General features: G+C 37.1%; 1 protein-coding gene across 1 annotated transcript in view; it reads right to left on the bottom strand.

Moving 5' to 3' along the window:
- Positions 1-1,730: 1,730 nt before the first annotated feature.
- c9orf72 (C9orf72-SMCR8 complex subunit) overlaps positions 1,731-24,519 on the bottom strand; it is a 30,571-nt gene continuing 7,782 nt past the window's right edge. The window contains exons 3-10 of the mRNA XM_072589023.1: positions 23,476-23,571; positions 18,529-18,593; positions 15,883-15,955; positions 10,216-10,332; positions 7,817-8,052; positions 5,393-5,450; positions 5,014-5,123; positions 1,731-2,103 (exon numbers count right to left, since the gene is read on the bottom strand). Of these exons, the coding sequence (XP_072445124.1) occupies positions 1,917-2,103; positions 5,014-5,123; positions 5,393-5,450; positions 7,817-8,052; positions 10,216-10,332; positions 15,883-15,955; positions 18,529-18,593; positions 23,476-23,571 (942 nt within the window). The 3' untranslated portion in view covers positions 1,731-1,916. The remainder of the gene's footprint in view (positions 2,104-5,013; positions 5,124-5,392; positions 5,451-7,816; positions 8,053-10,215; positions 10,333-15,882; positions 15,956-18,528; positions 18,594-23,475; positions 23,572-24,519) is intronic.

The following is a 24,519-nucleotide window of genomic DNA, read 5'->3' as shown; positions in this document are numbered from 1 at the left end:
AATTTCACTGTTTGTTAATTTTCCCAGATGCACTCCGATGTCCATCGAAACACGAATTCAAACAGCAAAGGCAGTAACTGTGCAGGTTTTCTCTCTCTCTCCTGCACTGTCCTCACCATGTGCTTCCTTTGTCTGCTCTTCTCCCTTTTAAAGTGCTGTTGTTTTGACTTTTTTTTTTCCAAAAGTTCCAAAACAATGAAACAGCATATAAAACAGTAATTGCTGCTCCTGGAATTCAAGGAAATCACCTCCAACACCTAAAATACCTCAAAAAAAAAGGAGCAGCTCTTACAGCCAGAAATCTTTCCCGTCCTCCATCTTAGATTACCCAGAATCCGCTATGTCCTTTCCTCATTTCCTTCAAGATGATGGTGAAGTCAGCTTCTTGAAATGCTTGAGTCTACATGGTTTAGAAATACTCACAATGCTGTTAAGAAGGGAGTTTCCAGGAGTTTGATCAAGGGACAGTGAAGGAATGGTGTAGTTCCAAGTTGATATGGTGTGTGGCTTGGTGGGGTACTTGCAGGTGGTGGTGTTACATGCATCTATTCTTCTAGCTTGTAGGGTTATCAATTTTGAAGGCGCTTTGGGAGAATCCTCAGTAAGTTACTGCAGGACACATTATAGATGATACATATTACTACCGCTGTATATCACTGACAGAGGAAGTGAATGTTTAAGGAAATGGATGGTTGCCAATCAAAGAGGTTTTTAATGTCAAGTTGTTTGAGTAGTATCAGAATTGCACTCATCTGGCAAGTAGACAGTATGTCATGACACTCCAGAGTTGCACCTTGCCGACAATTGGCAGGCTTTAGGAAATAAAGAATGAATTATTTTCTACAGAATTCCCAGCCTTTGTACTGATCCTACAATCAGTATTTATTTGACTTGTCCAGTTCAGCTTTTAGTGAATGGTAACATAATGTCGTTGATATTGGGGGAACTTAGAAATGGTAAATGCATTTAAAATCAAGGAGAGATGGTTATATTTTCTCTTTATCTCTTGTTGGAGGGGGTCACTATCTCACTTGTATAGGACAGATATTACTTGTCACAGCCTGAGTGTTGTCCAGGTCTTTCTGCATATGGACATTGACTGCCAAGGGCAGTCACTCTCACTTCACGTCAAGTTCAGCTCATTTATTTACATTTGCAGCAAAGTTGGAATGAGGTCAGGATTGAGAGACCATAAGGAACCCAAACAGAAGCACGGCATAGGTGCTGTTCATTAACGTTGTCAAAGAGATCTTGCACTTTGCTGATGATCAGAGTAGATTAATGGGAGTATTAATTGGTCAGGTTGCATTTATTCTGCTTTTTGTGAACAGAATATAGCAAGTTTCAACATTGCAAGGTAAATACCAGTGTTGTAGCTGTACTGGAATAGCTTGGCTTGGGTACAGTGAGTTCTGGAGCACAAATATGTAGTATTATACCAAGAATGCTGTCATTCTTTCCAATGTCTTTCCAATATCTGTGTCTTACGTCATTTCTTGAAATCACACAGTGAATTGAATTTACTGAAGACAAATATCTGTGATCCCATGCATCTCAGAATGAGACCAAGATGAATCATCCATTCAGCTCTTCTAGCTGAAGAAGGTTGTACACTCTAAGTTTGTTTTTAGCAATGAGATGGTGGAATCTCCCAATGAGGTTTGGGACATTTGTAGAGCCTCCTCCTCTAGCTAGTTGTTTAATTTCCCACCACAATTTGGATTATTAGATTTGATGCTATTAGGTTTTATTTATTGACTGCTGTTCCATGGTTGTGTCAAATACAAACATTGTAAACTATTTGGTTTGACATTAATTTCAATACATGCATTATCATAATTACACCGTCATGTTAATTAGCTATCTGCAATAAGTAGACACACAATTATTCATAATGTGAAATGCAATACACGTCTCTAAAGTGACATTAATACATCACGTTCTTGTACACTTGTGTAGAATGATTTTCCAAAAATAAATGAATGTAAGCCTGGTTTTAATTTCTCAGCTATAGCCATGATAATAGCCAAGTCACCTTCCACTGCAAGATCAAGGTCAGTTTTCAGATTGCGCAAGGATTTAAATGGCTTCTTTCCCTTCTGGCTAAAGAAATAAACAAAAAAAAAGCATCAAAATAAAACATCAGAATTTTGTCAGACATTGCCATTCAGGTCATCATGCCTGTATCAGTTCTCAAAGAGTGCTATTTAGTCTCATGTCACTGCCCTTTTGTAAATAGTTTCTACGTCTTTTTAAAATAATTTATGATGCATTAAGCCTAAACTAATATTTCTGGCAGAACAATTCAAGTCCTAACAATCTACCTTAAGAATTCAAGTACCACTTTGCAGTCCTTTTTTTTGGAATGACTGTACATTTATACCCTCCTGTCATATACTAAAATACTAACCAGTATTCTGCCTACTAATGTTATAACAACCACAAAACTTTAAGCACTTTTAAATGATCTACTTGAACTTTAATGTAAACAAGTTCCAACTGTGGTACAATCAATGCATTTCCTCGTTTGTCCTATACATTTTGTACTGTTCCCTATTCATGAAACAAACAGAAACTGTATTATCATAATTTTATCAGCTTATGTTCCAGCTTTTCCGAATATCTGAATTCGGAAACATCTCTGATCTTTATCTGCATTCATGTTTAACTATTTGGCACATATGTCCTCACTTGAATCATCTTACAATACCTTTGGAAGTTAAGGCATGGAAACTGGATTTACGTGATTTCATTTATTCTGCCTCTACAGCAAGTTATAAGGTATGCATTACTTTTGATTAAATGCGTTCTTTGCCTTCATCAAGGGCGTTCTTAATGAATACCCAAATACTCTCACTCAACTTCAAACGAAATCACTGGATTTAAGGTACTCGGTATGATTTGTGATTCTCTACTTAATAAAGAGGAAAATAACTATAATACTCAGCGATATTTCAATCAGGATGCATGTAGTCACTATACCCAAAGAAAAGGAAACTTTTTTAATTGCCGTAACCAGGTGCACTTCTAATATCACCACCTGAGAGAATTGATTAAATATTCAATTTCAAGGAAAATAACAGTAAGCCAAGGATCATTCAAGGTAGTTATTTAGAAGTGTAATCCCCCAAGTATATACATAAACAATTGTAAAAAATATTTTTACTTATTGAAGATTTGACTTTTGGCAATGGCTATTGAATGGGGATACCTGCCACACAATACAAGTAACAAAATATGTTACTGCTTGAAATAGCTGTTGGCAGTTATAACTGACTAGAATATAAAAGTATAGTCAGTTAGTAAAAAGTGCTAAAATCACTGGCTAATATTTAGCCAAAAGAATTAATGAACAATTTTATATTTAGAGAAAGAGGAAGAATTGCAGCCCATCCGGCTAGTCCCATAATCAAATATGCCCATGAACAATTCATTCAAATATATAATTTTCCATTAATATTTTCCATGCTGTCTGTTTTCCTGACTAAACAATGAGAAGTGTTTGCCAATAAAATATTTAATTATTAATAAATGATAAATATGATTAAATCCTAAAAGCTTACATGAGGATCATTATATTTCTGTAGCTATGATGTCATAGCATCAAACTTATTCAGAAGCTTAAGCGGAATGCATATTGCTGGTACTCCAATAAATCTGATTCAAATGATAAAGTTAACATTTAGTATGCCGTTAACGGTTTCAGAATTGTAATATTTTGATGTGTACACTTACTTTTAAATGAAAAGTAATATGTAGAGAAGTACAGAACTAGTTGGTCTATAGTTTGAGACAATATTAATATTTTAAACTGATAAAGAATTCATGCCATCAATTTTGGATTAAGCTGACTGGTTTCTTCATTATCAGATTATCTTTAAATAATTCTCAATGGCAAGGAAATGACACAAGTATTAATGTAGCAAACAAAATTATGGAAGAGAGGGACTGCATTACATTTACATCAAGTTATCACTTAAATTTGTTTGTGTTCCTTAAAATTGCGATTAAGTGAAACAACATTGTGAATCACAGGTTCCTATAGAAATCAATATTAAAACTGCAGCTAGATTCCTTTCGGGCATTCACTGGCCAGAAATAAAACTATGTACAGGTTTAAGTACGATACCTTAATGTGCATTACTGTCTATTCCCAGCTGAAATAGCTTTCAAAATAAAACATATCACTAAACATAAAAGAAACATTTGAGTACTTCAGGACCTTTATTAACTTTAAAACATTAACTTGATGGTGTTAAGTTCCTCAACACCTACAATGTGTTGTTCCTCAATGCCTACATTTATAAACAAACCCTCTTTTTTTTGGAAAAGTACTACAATATAAAGACAAATGCTGTATATAAATGTTAACATTACATTCACCTGAAGAAGCATTAATTAACCAGGTTCCATCTAGTGGCAGCATTGGTCAGTACAAGTCCAGAACTACCTGCACCAATGAACATGTGCTACTAGGATTTCAGGGCATCTTCAAAATGGGACCCAGGAGCAGAGTTGCAAGTCTCCTGCGGTGGCAACGGTCACTGAGACTTTAAAGATAAGAATTGGCAGCAGGATGAGAAGGCAGGAGCAGCAGATGGGGTGAAGAAGGTCTAATGGTAGGTGCAAGAATGAGAGGAAGACCATTGAGAAAGATTGTTCCAAATGACATGAAACTTTAAAAGTAAAATGGAGGCTGGAAATGGAAGTCAGGCAAAAAACTGATTTCTGGACTGAGTGCAGAAGCAAAGAAAAAATGATTTCGGAGAGTATGCAAGCCTCAGAACAGGTGGTCTGCAAAACAATGTTAAAGTGAAACACAACAATAAAGAAATATATTGTTGCTATTTTAGTAAACAACACCCAAGTCAACTTCAAATTAAGTCTTACTGTAAAATATTTAGGAGGGCAGTTACTAAGAAAGACATTTAGATAAGTAGAGATATTTTTGAAATTCAATAGATCTTATGATTTTAAAATAACAATAAAATCAGAAAATAAATTTTTGCATACGTTTCATCCTCTATGTATTTTATCACTGTTTGAGCTTTTCTGTGAAGAACAAGGAGAAACTGTGACAGAAAAATGCTTCTGAGGGACAAGCCAGATTTGAGCTGAAAAATCTGTAAAAGAGAAATTTTGAAATCATAATTTTACTCAGCCAGTTTTAAATTTTCAAAATATTAGATTTATATGAATACTTTGAAAATGCTATTTTACTGAGTTTTTCTTTTCTAAATGTTATAAACTATATTCTAGATAATACTGTACCAAAAATGTCTTCATGATCAAATAGGAGAACCAATCTTCCACAAAAATATTAAGAAACTATTAGATAAAGGCATCACTGAAAATTGTTCACTATTAACATTTCATTTCCAATATTTCATACCTGATCTAAAAACGACTTTACCAATGTATCTCGATACATCATGTCCTGGAAAATATTCCTGAAACAATTTATTGAAATGCGATTCAAACATGAATACAAATTAGAGAAACAAATTTATAATAGAAAACATAATTTACATAAAAATCAAGTGATTTGTGCAAGGATTACATTAGTGATTGTTTACTCCAAAACTCAAATTTGAAATTAATTTGGGACTAAATTATTTTAAAGTGCAGTATTCCGCAACCATTTAGGGAAAAAAGAAACCACAAAATTCAATTACTTAAAACTGAATTTATTAATATAGATATTTACTGACAGTTATTTTTATCTACCACCTAGGAAGGTATGAGGTAGTTCATAAGTTACGATAGAGCCCATTAACCTAGCTCAATCCATATGGATGGCTGACAACTTGACAGTCTGTTACTATACATTTACAGTTATACCATACCTGGAAAATAGTGGAGTGAGAACTGCAGATATGTATGATATTAAGCAGAATTTGGTAGCAAATCTCTAGAAAAGTTTATGGTTTACTGTTACAATGTTTTCCTGTACTTCATTAATTTGAGAGTGACGGGTGTCAATTATGTCCAAGTTGGAATTACTTGGAGGAATATTTAATAATAAATACTAAACGTTCTAGGCTGATGAATTATGACCACAATTCTCCACACATATCCCTGTATCAATTTTTACAATAGGTGGGACACAGAAATCAGAAGCTGGATTTGTTTTAATGAACCATAAATAACCAAAGTGTGCTATATGGACTAAGCTATGAACAGACTGCAAAATAATTCTTCAAGCCAAGAAACTATAAGAATTCAGAGGAAATTATAGGAATTTCAAATTTTTAATATTTTAGTTTTACATCTTGTTAAAAATATATATACTGATGTCAGGGCTGGTATCCAAAGATCTCAAGGTACGAAGTTTTAACCATCTTTTATTTGAAAACAGTAGTGTAAATCACTCCTTAGGCAAGTCTACACAATAGATTTTATTCGTTTTTTTTATCATCGAGGATTTCACAAGTATCTGGAATATATCGTGAAAAGAGGTGGGTAATCAATATAATTAGGTCGCTGTGAAGGGTATTCTTCATTATGTCTGAACCGTGCATACAATGAAATCTTGGTATTAGTGGCAACATTGGTTTGTGACATCAGTATATGATCCAAGAACTGAGACTTTGACAATTTTGGTCCATGCCAGAGCCACTCAGCTCCTGACCTCATTATAACATTGGTCCAAACATGGGTAAAGGAGATGATGTACAAATGTGAGATGACCTACAGGTGTGAGATGACAGAGACAGCAAGGCAGCTTTTGAATGAGTATGGCATCAACTGAGTTAATGGAAATCAGGTAAAATTATTTGGGTTGGTGAAGTCGATCACCACAGTTCAAGGAAATCAATAAAGGCCAAAATCCTGGAACTCCTTTCCTAACAACATTCTAGGTGTCCCTACCTTGCAAAGGCTGCAACAAACCAAGAAGGCTGCTCACTGCCACCTTCTCCAGGGAAAATGCAATGGATAATAAATGCATTTCATTATAGTGATGTCCACATCCCATGGAAGAAAATAAGTGATGAAACAATACAGAAATTATCTTTAAGTAGGGTATCTCATTCACCCAGATTTCATTAATAACTTGCAAACTAAGAAGTAATAGCTCTTCGTGGTTTTGATTTCTGAATTGTCCAGCATAAATAAAGTCTGAAAAAAGTCTTAATGCTTTTGTACAAAGTACAATATATTGAGATTTCTAAGCTGTGGCCATTCCAAAATTTTGAAACCTTCTTTTCAAGGTGTCCAGATAACAGAATCCATAATACCTCACTTAATTCCTAATCTTATTAATAAATGATGCAAGTAAATTTCTATTTTCCCCTCACCATGAATAGCATTCACGAAGCAATAAATATGCAATTTAAGTAATCAGTAAACATATTCAGCATACTATCTTCTCACCCACAGAAAACATGATGCTTTGAATTGCGATAGCATCTTGCTTCACTCCTATACTTGATCTGGCAAGGTAATGTAAAGCCAAGACTGCAGGATGGAAATAAAATCTTCTCCTTTGATAAATTTATTAATGAGAAATACTGTTAGCTTTTTATCACTTCCACTATAACTGCTAGCCTGGGCTTTTCAAAATATTGACAAAAATATTAAATTTCAGGTCAGATAACTAAATTGTTAACATATTCTGGTGGAAAATACAATTTATATATTTAATATAACACAATAACAAAACACCTAGCTTTGCAGAATGTAACTACCAAATACTGAATGTTATTCCAATGTCTCTGCTCTAAATACAGTTCAGCTCTTACATTCCACACGAATGAACATAATGTATGTATATTTTTGTTGTTTTAAAAAAAAAGACTTGTTTTCAAATACCTACAGATCAGGAGTGAAACTCTCATCCATATGAATTACAGTATCAGGGATCACATCTTCTTCTGATGCAGTCTTTTGAAGTTTGTGAAGTTCCTGGCTCATGTAACTCTGCTGGTTATAAATGTGTTCATGGCATGGGGCCATCTGCTTCACTGTATTCACGTCAACATCAATGTGTGTGGTTGGGTATGGAGCATACATAATTTGACGGAAAGGCAGCACAAAGCTACCGGTAGCATCCTGAGAACATTAGAGTTCACATTTATTGTAATTAGAAACTTCAATTCTAAGTAATTGCTTTTAGTAATGATTAAAGGCAAACACTGTACGGTGGGACAATTGAGGAACAGGAAGGACTTTCAAAGGAATTTTTCATAGTGCTCAGCAAAAGTATATACCAGTGAAAAGAAAGGACTGTACAAAAAGAGATAATCAGCCATGGATAACTAAGAAAATAAAGGAGAGTATCAAATTGAAAGCAAATGCATACAAAGTGGCAAATACAAATGGGAAACTTTAAAGGTCAATAAAAAGCCATGAGAAAGAAGGTATAAAGAAAGGTAAGATGGGTAAAAACAGATAGCAAAACTTTCTATAAAATATATAAAATGAAAGAATGGCTAAGGTAAACATTGCTCCTTTACAGGATAAGAAGGGGGATTTAATAATGGGAAATGAGGAAATGGCCAAGGTGTTTAACAGGTATTTTGTATCGGTCTTCACAGTGGAAGACAAAAATAACACGACAAGGAGGCTACAGCAGATGAAGACCTATAAACAATCATTATCGTTAAAGTAGTAACGTTGGTCAAACTAATGGGGCTAAAGATGGACAAGTCTACTGATCCTGGTGGGATGTATCCCAAGCTACTCAAAGAGATAGTGGGGGATATAGCAAATGCGTTCGTGGTAATTTACCAAAATCCACTGGACTCTGGCGATTCCAGCAGATTGGAAAACAGCAAATGTAACATCATCCTTTAATAAAAAGGAGGAAGACAAGACGGGTGACTATAGGTCTGTTACTTAACTTCTGTAGTGTGGAAAATGTTGGATCTATAGTCACGGAAGAACTAGCAAGACATCTAGATAGAACTTATCCCATTGGGCAGACACAGAATGGGTTCATGAAACTGATTTATTGGAATGCTTTGAGGACATTTATGAGCACGGTGGACAACAGGGAATTGGTGGATGTGGTGTATCTAGATTTCATGCATTCGACAAGATGCTACACAAAAGGCTGCTGCATAAGATAAAGGTGTGTGCATTACAAATAATGTATTAGCACGGATAGTAGATTGGTTAACTAAGAGAAAGCAAAGAGTGGGGATAAATGGGTGTTTTTCGGGTTGTCAATTAGTGGCTAGTGATGTGCCTCAGGGATCAGTGTGGGTCTGCAATTGTTTACAATTTACATACATGACTTAGAGTTGGAGACCAAGTGTAGTGTGTCAGAGTTCACAGATGACTCTAAAATGATTGGTCGAGCAAAGTGTGCAGAGGACGCAAAATCTGCAGAGGGATAAACATAGATTAAGTAAGTGGGCAAGGGTCTGGCAGATGGAATACAATGTTGGTAAATTTTGGTAGTAATAGCAATAAAATGGCCTATTATTTAATGGTGAAAATCTGCAGCATGCTGCTGTACAGAGGCTACCTCATTGAATGTTTTTAAAAAAAGATAGATTTTTGAACAGTATTGAATGACAGAGCAGGCTCGACAGGCCAGATGGCCTTTTCCTGCTCCTATTCGGTTCTTATCAGTGTAATGAACCCTGTCATTTAAACTAAACAATCAGCTCTCAATAATTACAAATGTGATCGGAGTAAGAAAACGCTGAATGAACTAAGAGCCTCTAAAAGTCCATCAATGCCTAGGCAGTAGGGCAATTACTACTGAGCAAAACTCTGCCAAAATATTCAGAAGTTCTTTGTTCATGCAGAAAAAGTAATAGAGCACAGGTTATCACAGGTAACATCGAGGAAAACAAAAATTGAGCATAAACCAACACAGCACATTAAACAGGGAGAAAGTAAGGACTCCAGATGCTGGAGATCAGAGTCAAAAAAATGGTGCTGGAAAAGCACAGCTAGTCAGGCAGCATCTGAGGAGCAGGACAGTCGATGTTTTGCGCATTAGCTCTTCATCATGAACGTGATGACATTCCTGATGAAGAGCTTATGCTTGTAATGTTGTTTCTCCTGCTCCTCCGATACTCCCTGACCGGCTGTGCTTTTCCAGTATCACACTTTTTGACAACACAATAAACAACCTACAGGCCAGAGGATGGTCCTTGCTAATATAAGGAAGGAATTAAAAAATGTAATAGAGAAAAAGGAAATTAAAAATTGCAGGCATGAAGAAATAAATTTTGATTATCTCTACGAACATAATCTTACCTTTAAAAGGCCCTGAACAAAAAGACCTGAATCATATTTGAAAGAACCACTAGCATTAGCAAGTCGTGAGCATTTTCGTTCATTTGGAGTTAAGAAAAGGCACAATGTTCGAACCATCTGTCAATACAGAGAAATAGTTAACAGATCATATACAAATCTTCTGATTGACCTGTTACATCCAAATGGATTAAGTGGTGATACAGTTGCTTGCCCTGTTTGCACAAAGGTCCCAGGCCACTGCATCAAAATGACCTTTCAAATCACAATAATCTCCAGTTAAAAAATGCCTTGGTAAGTTTGTGGCTAAGTGTAAATAGTAATGAATAACTAATGTTGTTCATGAAACTGAAATGCTGAAAGCTAAGTCCAGTACGTGGTGGACAACAAATACTGCATTCTGAAATAATAGTAATAATAATTTGATTTCTAGAAGGAGTTGGATATATCACTTTGGGCTAAAGGATCAAAGGGTATGGGGGAAAAGCTAAACAGGTGTTTGAGTTGGATGATCATCCGCAATCATAGTGAATGGTGGAGCAGGCACCAAGGGCTCAATGGTCTGCTTCTCCTTTTCTCTTTGTTTCTGTGTAATCGGATATATTATTCTGCAGTCTTTTCTCTATGCTAAATTTTGTTATTGTTTTCATGTGCTGTAAAATATCTATTCCTAGTGTTAAACTCTGACTAACAAAATAAAAGATGGCAGTAAAATGAAATTGAACATTTGTGGGCGGCACGGTGGCACAGTGGTTAGCACTGCTGCCTCACAGCGCCTGAGACCCAGGTTCAATTCCCACCTCAGGCGACTGACTGTGTGGAGTTTGCACATTCTCCCCGTGTCTGCGTGGGTTTCCTCCGGCTGCTCCAGTTTCCTCATACAGTCCAAAGATGTGCAGGTCAGGTGAATTGCCTTGCTAAATTGCCCGTAGTGTTAGCTAAGGGGTAAATGTAGGGGTTTGGGTGGGTTGCGCTTCGGCGGGTCGGTGTGAACTTGTTGGGCCGAAGGGCCTGTTTCCACACTGTAATGTAATCTAATCTATTTACTCGAAGATAAAGGTAATATTTTACATAATATGTGTACACGGACTGGAATTAATTATTATTCATAGGGTTACTGATATTAATTGTCTTTGTGCAATACAGCACGCTAAGACAAGTTTTAAATTGTAAAGCAGCAAGTTAAACCAAAAGTCAGTCAACTTTTCTTTTTTATTTGCTCCAATTATTCGGATTATTAAAACTGAAATAATGCAAAAATGCTTCCACTGTTAACCAAATTACTTGAAATACTAGATATTTTAATTTTTTTCAATCAATAAGATACTTAGAGTAAATAATAGGATTGAATACTTAAATACACTCTAGAACTATAGTTATTATAAAACTTCAAATATTTATTTTATCCAGCAAGTCATGTTACAACGCCTGTCCTTTGTGTATTGGTGTCTAAAACCTTATTTTGTTGCCCAGTGATATCACGCCCTCACCAGAAACACAAGCATGGATAAAAGACTGCCTAACCTACAGGAAACAGAGTTGGGATAAATGGGTCATATTCAGGTGGGCAAACCGTAGCGAAGTAACTTTGGGATCAGTGCTGGGCTACAACTATTTACAATCGATATTAATGATTCAGATGAGCGGACTAAACGTATTGTAGCTAAATTTTCTAATTAAACAAAGATAGGTAGGAAAGCAAATTACACAGAGGATATGAGAAGTCTGCAAAGGAACATGGGCAGGTTAAGCAATTGAGCAAAAAGAAAGGGCGATGGAATGTAAGATGGGAAAATGTGAAATTGTCCACTTTGGCAGGAAAAACAGAAAAGCAAGACCACAAGACACAGGAACAGAAATTAGGCCATTCATCCCATTGAGTCTGCTCCACCATTCAATCATGGCTGATAAGTTTCTCAACCCCATTCTCCCCATAACCCTTAATGCCCTTGATACTCAAGAATCCATCTACCTCAGTCTTAAATACACTCAATGACCTGGCCTCCACAGCCTTCTGTGGCAATGAATTCCATAGATTCACCACTCTCTGGCTGAAGATCGCTCTCATCATCTCTGTTCTAAAGGATCTTCCCTTTACACTAAGGCTGTGACCTCGGGTCCTAGTCTCTCCTACCAATGGAGACATCTTCCCAACATCTACTTTGTCTAAGCCATTCAGTATTCTGTATATTTCAATTAATTTCCCCTCATCCTTCTAAACTCCATCGAATATAGGTAAAAACAATGACTGCAGATGCTGGAAACCAGATTCTGGATTAGTGGTGCTAGAAGAGCACAGCAGTTCAGGCAGCATCCGAGGAGCAGTAAAATCGACGTTTTGGGCAAAAGCCCTTCATCAGGAATACAGGTCCCCTTTCTCCACCTCACCCCAGTTCCAAACTTCCAGCTCAGCACTGTCCCATGACTTGTCATACCTGCCTATCTTCTTTTCCACCTATGCACTCCACAATCCCCCCCCGACCTATCACCTTCATCCCCTCCCCCACTCACCTATTATACTCTATGCTACTTTCTCCCCACCCCCACCCTCCTCTCACTTATCTCTCCACCCTTCAGGCTCTCTGCCTGTATTCCTGATGAAGGGCTTTTGCCCGAAACGTCGATTTTACTGCTCCTCGGATGCTGCCTGAACTGCTGTGCTCTTCCAACACCACTAATCCAGAATCCATCGAATATAGGCCCAGAGTCCTCAAATGTTCCTCTTTTATTGAGCTTTTCATTCCTGGGACCATACTTGTGAACTTCCTTGAACACACTCAAGGGCCAGTGCATCCTTCCTGAGAATATGGATACCAGAACTGTACACAACACTCCAAATACAGCCTGACTAGAGCATTATAGAGCCTCAGATGTACTTCCCTGCTTTTGTACTCAAGTCCTCTCAAAATAAATGCAATTATTGCATTTGCCTTCCTAACTACTGACTCAATCTGCAAGTTTACCTTGAGAGAATCCTGGACTAGAACTCTCATGTCTCTGCACTTCAGACTTCTGAATTTTCTCCCCAATTAGAAAATAGTTCATGCCCCTATTCTTCCTACCAAAGTGCATGACCTCAACTTTCCCATATTCTATTCCATCTGCCACTTCTTGCCCACTCTCCTATCCTGTCAAAATCCTTCTTCAGCCTCTCCGCTTCCTCAATGCTACCTGTCCCTCTACCCATCTTTGTATCATCTGTAAAGTTAGCCAGAAATCCCTCAGTTCCTGCAACTAGATTGTTAAAGTATAAAGTGAAAAGTTGTGGTCCTAATACTGAGCCTTGTGAACACCAGCCTTTGGCTGCTATACTGAGAAAATGGTTTCATCCCACTCTCTGCTTTCTGCCAGACAGCCAGGCTTCTATCCATGTTAGCAACTTGCCTCTAACATCATTGACCCTTACCTTACTCAGTAGCCTCCCTGCGGCACCTTGTCAAAGGCCTTCTTGAAGTCGAAGTAGATAACATCCAATGGCTCTCCTTGGTTTAACTTCCTCAAAGAATTCTAGAAGCTTTGTCAGGCAATGACCTCCCCTTGATGAAACCATGCTGACTTTGCCCTATTTTACCATTCACTTCCAAGTATTCAGAAATCTTATCCTTCACAATGGATCCTCCAGGCTCTTACCTATGACCAAGATTAGGCTAATCAGTTTGTCATTTTCTGTCTTTTGCCTTACTCCCTTTTTTTAAATAGGGGTGTCACGTTAGCGATTTTCCAGTCCTCTGGCAGCCTCCTTGATTCTAGCAATTTCTGAAAGATCACCACTTACACGCCAATTATGTCTTCAGCTGTCTCCCTAGAACTCTCAGGTGTAGTCTAACTGGTCCAGGTGATTTATCCACCTTCAGGCCATTCACATTTTCTAGCACTTTCTCCTTGGTAATGGCCACCATACTCAGCTCTGCCCCTTCACTCTTTTGAATTTTTGGGATATTACTCATGTCTTCCACTGTGAAGACTGCCATAAAGTATTATTCCGTTCCTCAGCCATTTCCTTGTTTCCCACCACTATCTCTCCATCATCATTTTTCAGCAGTCCAATGTCCACTTTTGGCTCTCTTTTGCCCGTTATATATCTAAAGAAACTCTTACAGTCTTCCTTTATATTACTGGCTAGCTCACCCTCCTATTTAATCTTCTTCCTTTTATTTCCCCTCTTTTTGTCTTTGTAAGCTTCACAATCCTATCCCAGTATGTATAGAAACTAGTGATAGTGGATCATATCATTTGGTGGCCAGTTAGTGTTCGTGTATCCTGGTGGCAGGTTTCCTGCTAGTTTGTCCAATGTAGTTTTTTTTTAAACAGTTCTTGCATGGTATCTTGTAAATTATGTTAATTTTGCTGGTGGTATCTATTGGATCCTTTAGGTCCATTAGTCGCTGTTTAAGTGTATTGGTAGGTTTGTGGGCTACCATGATGCCAAGGGGTCTGAGTAGTCTGGAAGTCATTTCTGATATGTCTTTGATGTAACGTAAAGTAATGTGGCTATAGTTTTTGGTTGCGTTGTGTCTGCTTGTTTGGGTTTGTTTCTGAGGAATTAGCAGATTGTGTTTATTGGGTACCTGTTTTTCTTGAAAACGTATAGATATTTTTCTTCTGTTTTTTCTTTAAGAAACATAACATCAAACTAGTAGGAAACTTGCCACCAGGATACATGAACACCAACTAGCCACCAGAGACATGACCCACTATCACTAGTTTCAATAGTGGACAAAGAAGGACACCACTCTGACCGGGAAAACACACTCATCCTAGGATAGGCAAAACAAAGACACACAGCAGAATTTTTAGAGGCATGGCATTCTAACCAGAACTCCATCAATAAACACATTGATTTAGATCATATCTACTTTTCCTTTAAAAAAAACGGAAATTACATCACCCACCTTAAGAAACCAAGACCTATAAATGAAGAGGCAGGACATACCACTAGTACTTCACCAGAGACTCTCTCTGATGATGTTACCTAGTATGGTGATGAAACGTCTGAAAACAAACCTCAAGCTCAGCGAGCTAACTTACATACTTATCAACCTGAGCTACAAATCTTCTCAAAAAATCACAAATGAGGATTTGTGTTAGATTGTAGATAGGAAGTGGAAATGTCGAGACAGAGAGTGATGGGTACATCTGCAAGCCAAGTTGGTGTCAGATTGATTGCAGGTGTAGGTTTGGCAAGGCACTGTGACATGAATTTGAGTTAGATATACATCAGGATGTACTTGAATGTGTTGTGCAACTCACTTTTCCTGATTTGATCAGGTCACTAAAATCAGAGAACTACAAGCAGGAGAGGGCACCACACATCTGGAGCGAACCTCTACAATCTCCAGTAACATCTCAGTTTTTGCAACAGGTCCTTCCTCCCATTGGCCAGGAGAAAAATCTCCCTGCTCACCTTTATATAGTGGAAGACTGGCACTAAGAAAATATCAGTGAAGCAACGTACTGCCTGAAGAGATTGAGAACCTATCGTAGTAATTTATTTCTCAGCTGAAATAGTGGACCTTCCAAACAGAAGTATGCTTTTCATTTTGAAAAACAATACTGAATTACAAAAGTAAAGGCCAGAAAAAGAGTCAGTTTAGAACAAGAGAATGAAAATGTCACCATCTCAACAAAAGATTGTTAAAAACAAATTCTGGGTTGAAAGGAAACAAATACCTTATTCACTTTTTCTGGATTGCTTCCTATGACGACCGAACACCCACATGTCTGCAAGTGAGAGCTAATGGCCCTGCAAATCAAACAAAATATTCCCATCATTCAAAGAGAATACATCCCCAATATGCAACTGTAACAGGATTTAAAGCTTAGCTTGATATCTAAAATAGCTGACATGATTTAGAATTTACACCAGACGTCAGGTTGTATAAGGCACAGACAACTGCAATCCATGGAAACCTTTGCTGGCACATACTAAAGGCACCAACTTAACAATCCAGGCACCTAAATTTCACTGTGAGCAGACCAATAGTCTGGCTGTTGCATGACTAACATCATAGCTTTCCCTGCCTCAGTGTGGCTTCCTCATTTGTGTAATCAGCCATTTCTTCAGCAGGAAACCAATCATCCTTGCAGGTGTGAAAGTAGTAACAGAAAGCTACATGTGGCACTGGCCAAGAACATACAATCTGACTGCTCCCAGAGTCACAGACCAGCTGAGGACCATATGAGCAATGATTCCTTGGGCACGATGGAATTTAGCTATGGTGCTGATGTCTCTAGCTCTCTCAGACTGATTAGCCACATTGGTTATAAACTTGATATATTGGCTGTCACTCCTGAAAAGGGTATCAAGTTCTTACACAATTGCAGTGCTATCCCTTTGATTGTGAGTTAGTGCATATGTCCTGGAAAAAGCCCAAAGTGTAGAAATTCAGAACAATTATGATCCAGACCTCTGCTTCCACCATGTCACACGGAACTGTCACATTACCCAAGGATAGATAAAGTAGTCAGAAATGCTAGCACCTGCAGGAAGGTTGCTGGCTATTAGTATACCTGCTGCCAGACCTGCTGATGTTTTCTAGCATTTCTTTTTGGAATAAGAACTGGTTAGCAGACAAGAAACAAAGAGTAGGGACAAATTGGTCTTCTTCTGAGTGGCAGAAAGTGACTAGTGGGGCACCATAGGGATCAGTGCTTGAACCATAACTACTACAATATATATTAATAATTTACATGAGGTACCAAAATGTAATATCACCATTTTGGCAGATGAAAAAGCTAGGGAGCATGATGTGAATTGTGAGGAAGATACAGGGAATGCTTCAGTGTGATTTAGACAAGTTAAGTGGATGAATAAATGCATGGCAGATAAAGTATACAATGTGGATAAATGTGAAGTTATCCACTTTGATGGCAAAAACAGACAAGCAGATTATCCAAGTGGCAATAGATTGGGAAAGGAGGAGTCGCAATGAGACCTGAAAGTAAACATGTAGATGCAACATGTGAAAGAGAGAGCAAATGGTATGTTGGCCTTGACAGCGAGAGGATTAGAGTACAGGAGCAGGGACTTCTTGCTACAATTGTACAGAACCTTGGTGAGACCACACTGGGATACTTTGTGGAATTTGGTCTCCTTATCTGAGGACAGATGTTCTGGCTGTATGGAAAAGTATGACAAAGGTTCACAAGACAGTTTCCTGTGACAACAGGATTGATGTACGAAGAGAAATTGGATTGATTAAATGCCCTCGATTTCAGAAGGATGAGGGAAGGTTCTCATAGAAACCTAAAACATTCTAATAGGACTAAACTGGGTAAATATAGGAAGGATGTTCCTGATGACCAGGGAATTCAGAACCAGGGGTCACTGTTTAAGGATATGGGGTAGGCCATTTATGACTGATATAATGAGAAATTCTTCACCAAGAGTGGTGAGCCTATGGAATTATCTTCTACAAAAAGCAATTGAGGCCAAAACATTTGAATGTTTTCAAAAAGGAGTCAGATATGGTTCTTTATATTAAAGAGATCAAAGGCTTTAGATCAGAGATGAAGAGGAATTTCTTCATCCAGAGGGTGGTGAATCGGTGATTCATTGTTGCAGAAGGCGGTGGAGGGAAAGTTATATACCTGTCTTTCAGACAGAGATACATAGTTTCTTCATTAGTAAGGGAATCAAGGGTTATGGGAGAAAGCAGAATGGGGTTGAGAAACATATCAGCCACAATCAGATGGCAGAGCTGACTCAGTGGGCTGAATGACCTAATTCTGCTCCTATATCTTATGATCTTATGGGTATGGGGAGGAAGTGGGAACTGGGTATGGAGTTTGATGGTCAGCCATGACCCATACTGTATGGCAGTGCAAGCTCAGAGGGCTGAATGACCAACTCTTGCTCCTATTTTCCATGTTTCTTTGTCTCCACAGGAAGTGGTGGAGTGTCAGGAGAAGGTCTGAGGTGTCAGGTCTGGAGCAGGGGATTTTTAGATCAGAGAGTGTGGGGTCGGAAGAGGAACGGAGCCAGCGTAATTGGGAGTGTGGGGGTTGGGGACAAATTATTAGTTACTCAAGAGATACACTAGACTTTTAATTGTCTAACTTTTCCTGACCAATTAAATATTTAACTACACCAGAACACTCCAAACTCTCAGTTTTAAATGGATACTTTCAGGGGTTCCAAGCATAGGGATAACTGCTAATCCAGAGAATCTCACATGCACAACTCTCATCTACAGTATAGAAATGAAATTGGGGCCAGAGTTCTTTAACAAATAAGTACAGGTGTACTACAATGCTAAAGGACAAATGACTGCAAATAAAACTGAGCTCTCATATTACATGCAAATAAACACTCACTTGTGCAGAAAATCTTCACGGCAGCTGTCACCAATATCATCATCATTCAAAAGGGTATCCTTAATCTGAATCAAATTAAAATTCAATTTAATATTACACTCACACATTCCGAACCAGGTAGCAACAGTATGAACACCACTCCAATCTTCTAAATATAAAACAAAAGATTAAGTGAGGGGAAACAGAAAGAGAAACTGAGACTTCCGATCGCAAAAATAAATCAATATGAACTCAAATGATTATTATAGTCATGTAACAGAGAGAGGCCCTCAGCCTGTTGCATCGGCTCAACCAATCTACACTAATCCCACTTTTCAGCTCTTGGCCCATAACCTTGAGTGTCATGGCACATTTCAAGTGCTCATCTATTAACTAAGAATTAAGCTGGAAATTGTGAAACATTTGAATTTACTACTTTTGTTACTATCTATTGTTAATTTTCATGTACTTTAAAGTGGAAATGCATGGGGATCATTAAAACAAACCTTTTGCCATTTTACAGAAATTGAAAGGGAAACAGATGAGACAATCTGATAGAGGGGAAATTTGAAAGTTAAAAATATTGAGCCCTACTAATTCCGTGTCAATTAATTTTATATTTTAATGCAGGCAAAAGTAACAAATGCCTGCCCCTTACCATGGGGTTTGAATTCTTGATTATGATTGTGAAATAAGATTAATGGAAATATAAAACACAGTAAAGGAAAAACAAAGATAGTTTGCTGTTCAGAATTAATCAAGTAGAGTTCAAATAAAATGCAGATCATGTAGAAATAAAGTTCCAATCTTAAATCTAAGCAATTCAAATAGACAAATTAAAATAGCTAAGAGAAAAGTAGCTTTTAATTTTGTGAAAATATACATGAACTAATTGTAACTAGGAATGCAAGTTGAATGAAAACAAGGAACTGGAAAGCAAATGACAACAAGCTTTTGGGTAGGCATAATAAAATTAAATTATGCTCACACTGTTGAATATGTAAGGAGTCTTAAAGATGGAATCTTTGAAAATTTGTAATGGCAATTGTAAGCTATTTGCACTGCAAAATGCTTTAGGATATTTTCTTACCATTAAATGGTGTGGTAGAATATTCATCAGAGCTTACATGAAAGAAAATAGCAGTTAGTAACAAAATGCTTGTAGAAAATACTGCATCCAAATAAATAACATAATATGAAATAAATACAGAATAATGAAATGAAGTAGTTTGGGTGTAATCTACATTGTATATTTTATACTTAACAGCTATATTGCAACCAAAATGCAATTACTCATCCACTACTGTAAAACAGTAAATGTATTGTAGTCAGATAACAAGCCAAACTCATGTAGATAACACCTCTGAAGGATGGTGAAGGAAAAGGATGTACGCCTAGTGTTCAAATGTTGTAATGTATACAACTAGGTGACACAAAAAGCAGAATTTGATTTCAGGAAATTTATTAATGGCAGAAAATGGAGTTATATCCTGGGTGATTATGTCAACAGACATGGGAACATCAACATGCAATGCCACAGAATGGCAAGACATGCCTCAGACTTCATACTTACTCATAGCAGCAAGTCAAAGCAAGGTGCTGTGAAATCTCTCTCAAAAGACCAGAAAAGCCTTGTACCAGTTCACCAGTTTCAAGACAGACTAAAAATTTATAAAACTTCTTCCTCTCATTTTTTTCCAACCTAATATCCAGCTCCAAAAATACTCTCAATTTTGTTTCTTCATCTAGACTCTTCAGTAGTCCCCAACTGCTACTTTGAAAATTGTACATCTCTCACTCTACTATCTGCCTCAAGTGATAGCATTTTACACGAATCTTGAATTTATAGGCTTCAAGGCCAACTCCAGACACTTGAGCATTTTGTTCAGGTTGTATGATTACAGATGCATCTTTCACACGTGAAGTCAAACCAAGAATCAGTTTAACCTTCATCCAACATCAATAAAAATAATTGCCGGACACTATTACAATATTGCTGTACATAGATGTGTTGTCCCAGTTACATCATTATAACAATCACACCTTAGAAGTGCTTCATTGGTTATGAAGTCCATAGGATGTTCTGAAATTGGGAAAAGCATACATAAAAGCACATTGCAGAATACTACCAGAATCACTTGCCAAGATAGGTTAGAATCTCTTGCTGCTTGAAACACTGTTTGCTTACTGGAAACTTCTGGAATATTAGCATATTAAAAACTGTCTAAACCTTTATGTCTTCTCATTGTAATCTTTCCTCCTGCTTCTGTTACCTGTTCCTGATTCAAGCATCTCACCATTTTTCATCCTTATACTCTTGCTAGGTTTATATCTGTTTTCGCTCAAATGAATCCCTATCCTGAATGATTTAAATTTCCATCTTAATTTGCATTAATTCCTCCAATTTCTGTGGTGGGTGAAGTTGAACAAGAAAGATGATCAGTTTATCTGCCTAAACATAAGAAGAAGCCCCAGTACCTGAAATGGACATCTAGTTAGAAGGATCACAATGTGTGCATATCATGAAGGGAAATATTTAAACTCCCCGAAGAAGCCCAATAAAGTTCATTTATGCATAATTGCTTCGGTTGCACAGTGACAAGTTATTTCTATCTTGTATAATACAATAATCAAGTGAGACAATGCATCATTATATTTATGTAAATTTAATGATGTAATCAGTACTGCGGACCAAAAAATAACCAAAAGGATGCATCAATCTCTGTTGAACATTTAAAAGGTAAGCAGTTAAGTTTCCTAAAATCAGTAAATAACTCAATGAATTGCTCATCTTTTAATTCCTCCAAGAGAGGCATTCAGATTTTATAAATATCACAAAATCAAAATTTCACCAAGCACTCTCATTAAATATTAAACAGCTGGAACATTTAAATGACCAGTTCCAATCACACTGATCATCAATTGTTGAAAAATGCCATTTACCTACATTTTACAACTCCCATTAATCTTATGTCAGAAAAGTAGTCACTTTCTCTTTATTCTTTTACCATAGGTACTTGAGTAATAGTCAGTCTCAGGTAAAAGACAACCCCCTATTTTTGGCCAAAAAATCTGGAATTTTTCATGTATCTCATGTAAACATCAACTCTCGTTCTTCACAGAAAACAGAACAACATTTACGAGTCAGTGTACCAGTCGTCCTGCTCCATGTCATTCAGTCTACCGGCTGTTGTGCTCCACTCCCGGTTTCATAATTGCCCTAATTCATTGTATTTTTTTCTCTTAATTCATTTAGAGATCAGTTGGGCTTCTGTTAATGATACAATATGAATTTTGATGAGCATGAATTTCAGCCACTGAAAAGTAGTATCCATGTAATAGTCGACCGTATAAATTTAACGTTAGGTAGTCAAAAATTTGGCTATTACTCGAGTATATACAATAACTCATTCACAGGAGATCACTGGCAAAGTCCAGTCTTTATTGCCAAACCTTAATTGTTGAGAAGTGTTACAACATGGCTAAACCCTTCTGCACCGAGAAGCTCACCTCGCGCCATAATCTGTTAAATTTCAAGAGGCAAAAAACCATCCCAGATCTCACTATTTAAAGTCAAAATGAAAAATCTTATTCTTTAATTCCAAAAGAGAACATTAAACAACTATTTACAACTCCTTTCTCTTAAACCTACCTTTTACTTCCCACTCTACTATACTGGTCTGATAAATTCCCTCTTAAATTTATGGCAAATCAATTTGAAACCCAGTTGTTGTTTTCGGATGTCGAACTTCTTCTGTAGACTTCTCTAGGTCAGCTTTGGTCTTCTACTATGCAAATTTCTTATGGACAAGTACCTTTTAGAGAGCTATTCTGCTGGCAGTCTTTACTAGTGGGTGCTCTTTACTGTTCTCTCCCTAATTGTTCAAAATGTCCGGTTTTATATCCCAAAGCATTAGATCATTTCATCAGTTAATGTCATCCCAAAGCAGTAAAATTTGATTGTATTTTAGTATCTGGGCATAATTTAAACTGATTGGCTGAATTTGAAATTTTTGGACCATGGCAACACAGCACCAGCTATTTGTGTCAGCCAAATCTTACATTTTAAAATTGTTCAGTACATTCTGTGCTTTCAATCCATGCCAGCTTCCTCTCTCTTTTAAAGGCACAGTACACCTACACCTTCATAACAGAATGAAGCGATGAATCACCTTGAATGTAACCGGTTGGTTTGCTAAACCATTTCAGAGGACAGACAGCAATCTCGCGCATCATAGCACACACAGGCCAGGCCACATAACAGCAGCAAACATCCTCCCTTGAAGGATCAAACTAGATGGTATTTTACAACAATCCAGCTGTTTAATGGGAAAAAATACTGATGCTAGGTTTTTATTCCCGGTTTAATTTCATTTATAGGCCATTGTGGGATTCATATTCTCATCCCAAAACGGTTTTCTAGGCCTCTGGATTACTAGTTCAGGACAATCATTACTTAACTGTACCTTATCCTTCTCTATCATTTGATTCATCTACAAGGTTACAATATTTCCTGGACAGAACTACTTCAAAAAATTCTAAACAAGAGATTTGACTCAACAGTGAGTGAACAGAGAATATTGATAGGTGAAATTAAGTAACCGAGAAGCCAAGATCTAGGCATCTTATTTTTCATTGCATCTAACATATAATATGCTTATCTTTAAATAAATAGTAAGAAAATATAAGGTATAAACCTCTAGCCTCTGCGATAAAAGGGTTTTATAGTTAAATTTTATAATGACACTTCCTGTATTAGCAGGACTGTTATGTGCAAGTGCAATGTGCAACTCAATTGTAAAAATTTTCTAGAGATTCCAGGTATTTTATATTGCATTGACACATTATAATATTAATGAGCATTGTGACTTAACAAGATTCTGAAATGTGAAAACTTTTGAACAAGTGACATGTTTCAACACAAACTACATTCCATTTCCTCCTTGTGAGTATCAAGCACAAACTTACTTGAACTTCTTCTAGAAGGCCATGTGTTTTCATGGATGAAAATAATTCCATGACAGGTGTGATCTCTGTTGTTAAGAAAGATATAATGCTTTGTCCCTAAGAGAAAACAGTGCATATAAAAAGTAAGTAGAGCAACAGTGATCTACATGCATGGATATAGCTTGTTAAAATACTATGCTCTAAGATCTACTTCCAGGTTAATTATAGAGAACATGGAGAATAGAGAATACGGTTATGGCTGGGTACACTTATTTGAGTGTGTTTGCAGACAGTAATGATAGCAAATTGCAATTCACAAAATTAAAAAATCTCTCCTGAGTGGATAAATTAATTGCACTAAGGGCAGTCAAGTAACAAAGACTAGGATGTGCCAGAATAGACCATTCGTCAAAGCTGCATTAGTGTTTCTCAGCCATTATAGCAGTAGAGGCTACAACTAGCCTCCGGTAATGGAAGGGGGAAATAGGAAACCTCATAAATATGATCTAACACCCATGTATGAGTGTGATGCCAGTATCATTCTTCCTCTAAGGAGAGAAGATTCACCAATTTCTGGAGGTTATTATACATTGCTAGTTTTATTCAATCTCTAGGTTTCTCTAGATTGCTCAAATAGTGAGAGTACTTCAATTGTTTCTCCTTGTCATTTCCTCTCCTGTGTAGGATTGCCAGTTTTAATTTTGTCTCATCCCAATGGTTCAAGTGAGACATTGGAGGAGTAACTCTAACCATCAGATCCATGCTTACTTCAATAATAAATTTATCAAATAATTATTTTCCCTAATCAACCACTGCAGTAAATCCAAAGTATCTATGGATGTAGGCCTCATGATAGGCCATTTAAGACTGAAATGAGAAATTTCTTCACCAAGACAGTAATAAGCTTGTGGAATTCTCTGTCACAGAAAGTAGATAAGGCCAAAACAGAATATTTTCAAGAAGTTAGGTATAGTTCTGAGGACTAAATCAATGAGTGTGGGGAGAAAATGGAATTGGGATACTGAGTTGGATGATCAGCCATGGTCATATTGAATGGCAGAACAA

The sequence above is a fragment of the Chiloscyllium punctatum genome, chromosome 2, assembly GCF_047496795.1.
Source record: "Chiloscyllium punctatum isolate Juve2018m chromosome 2, sChiPun1.3, whole genome shotgun sequence".
Lineage (NCBI taxonomy): Eukaryota > Metazoa > Chordata > Chondrichthyes > Orectolobiformes > Hemiscylliidae > Chiloscyllium > Chiloscyllium punctatum.
The sequence above is the reverse complement of the archived record's forward strand: the minus strand, read 5'-3'. Positions and strand labels throughout refer to the sequence as shown.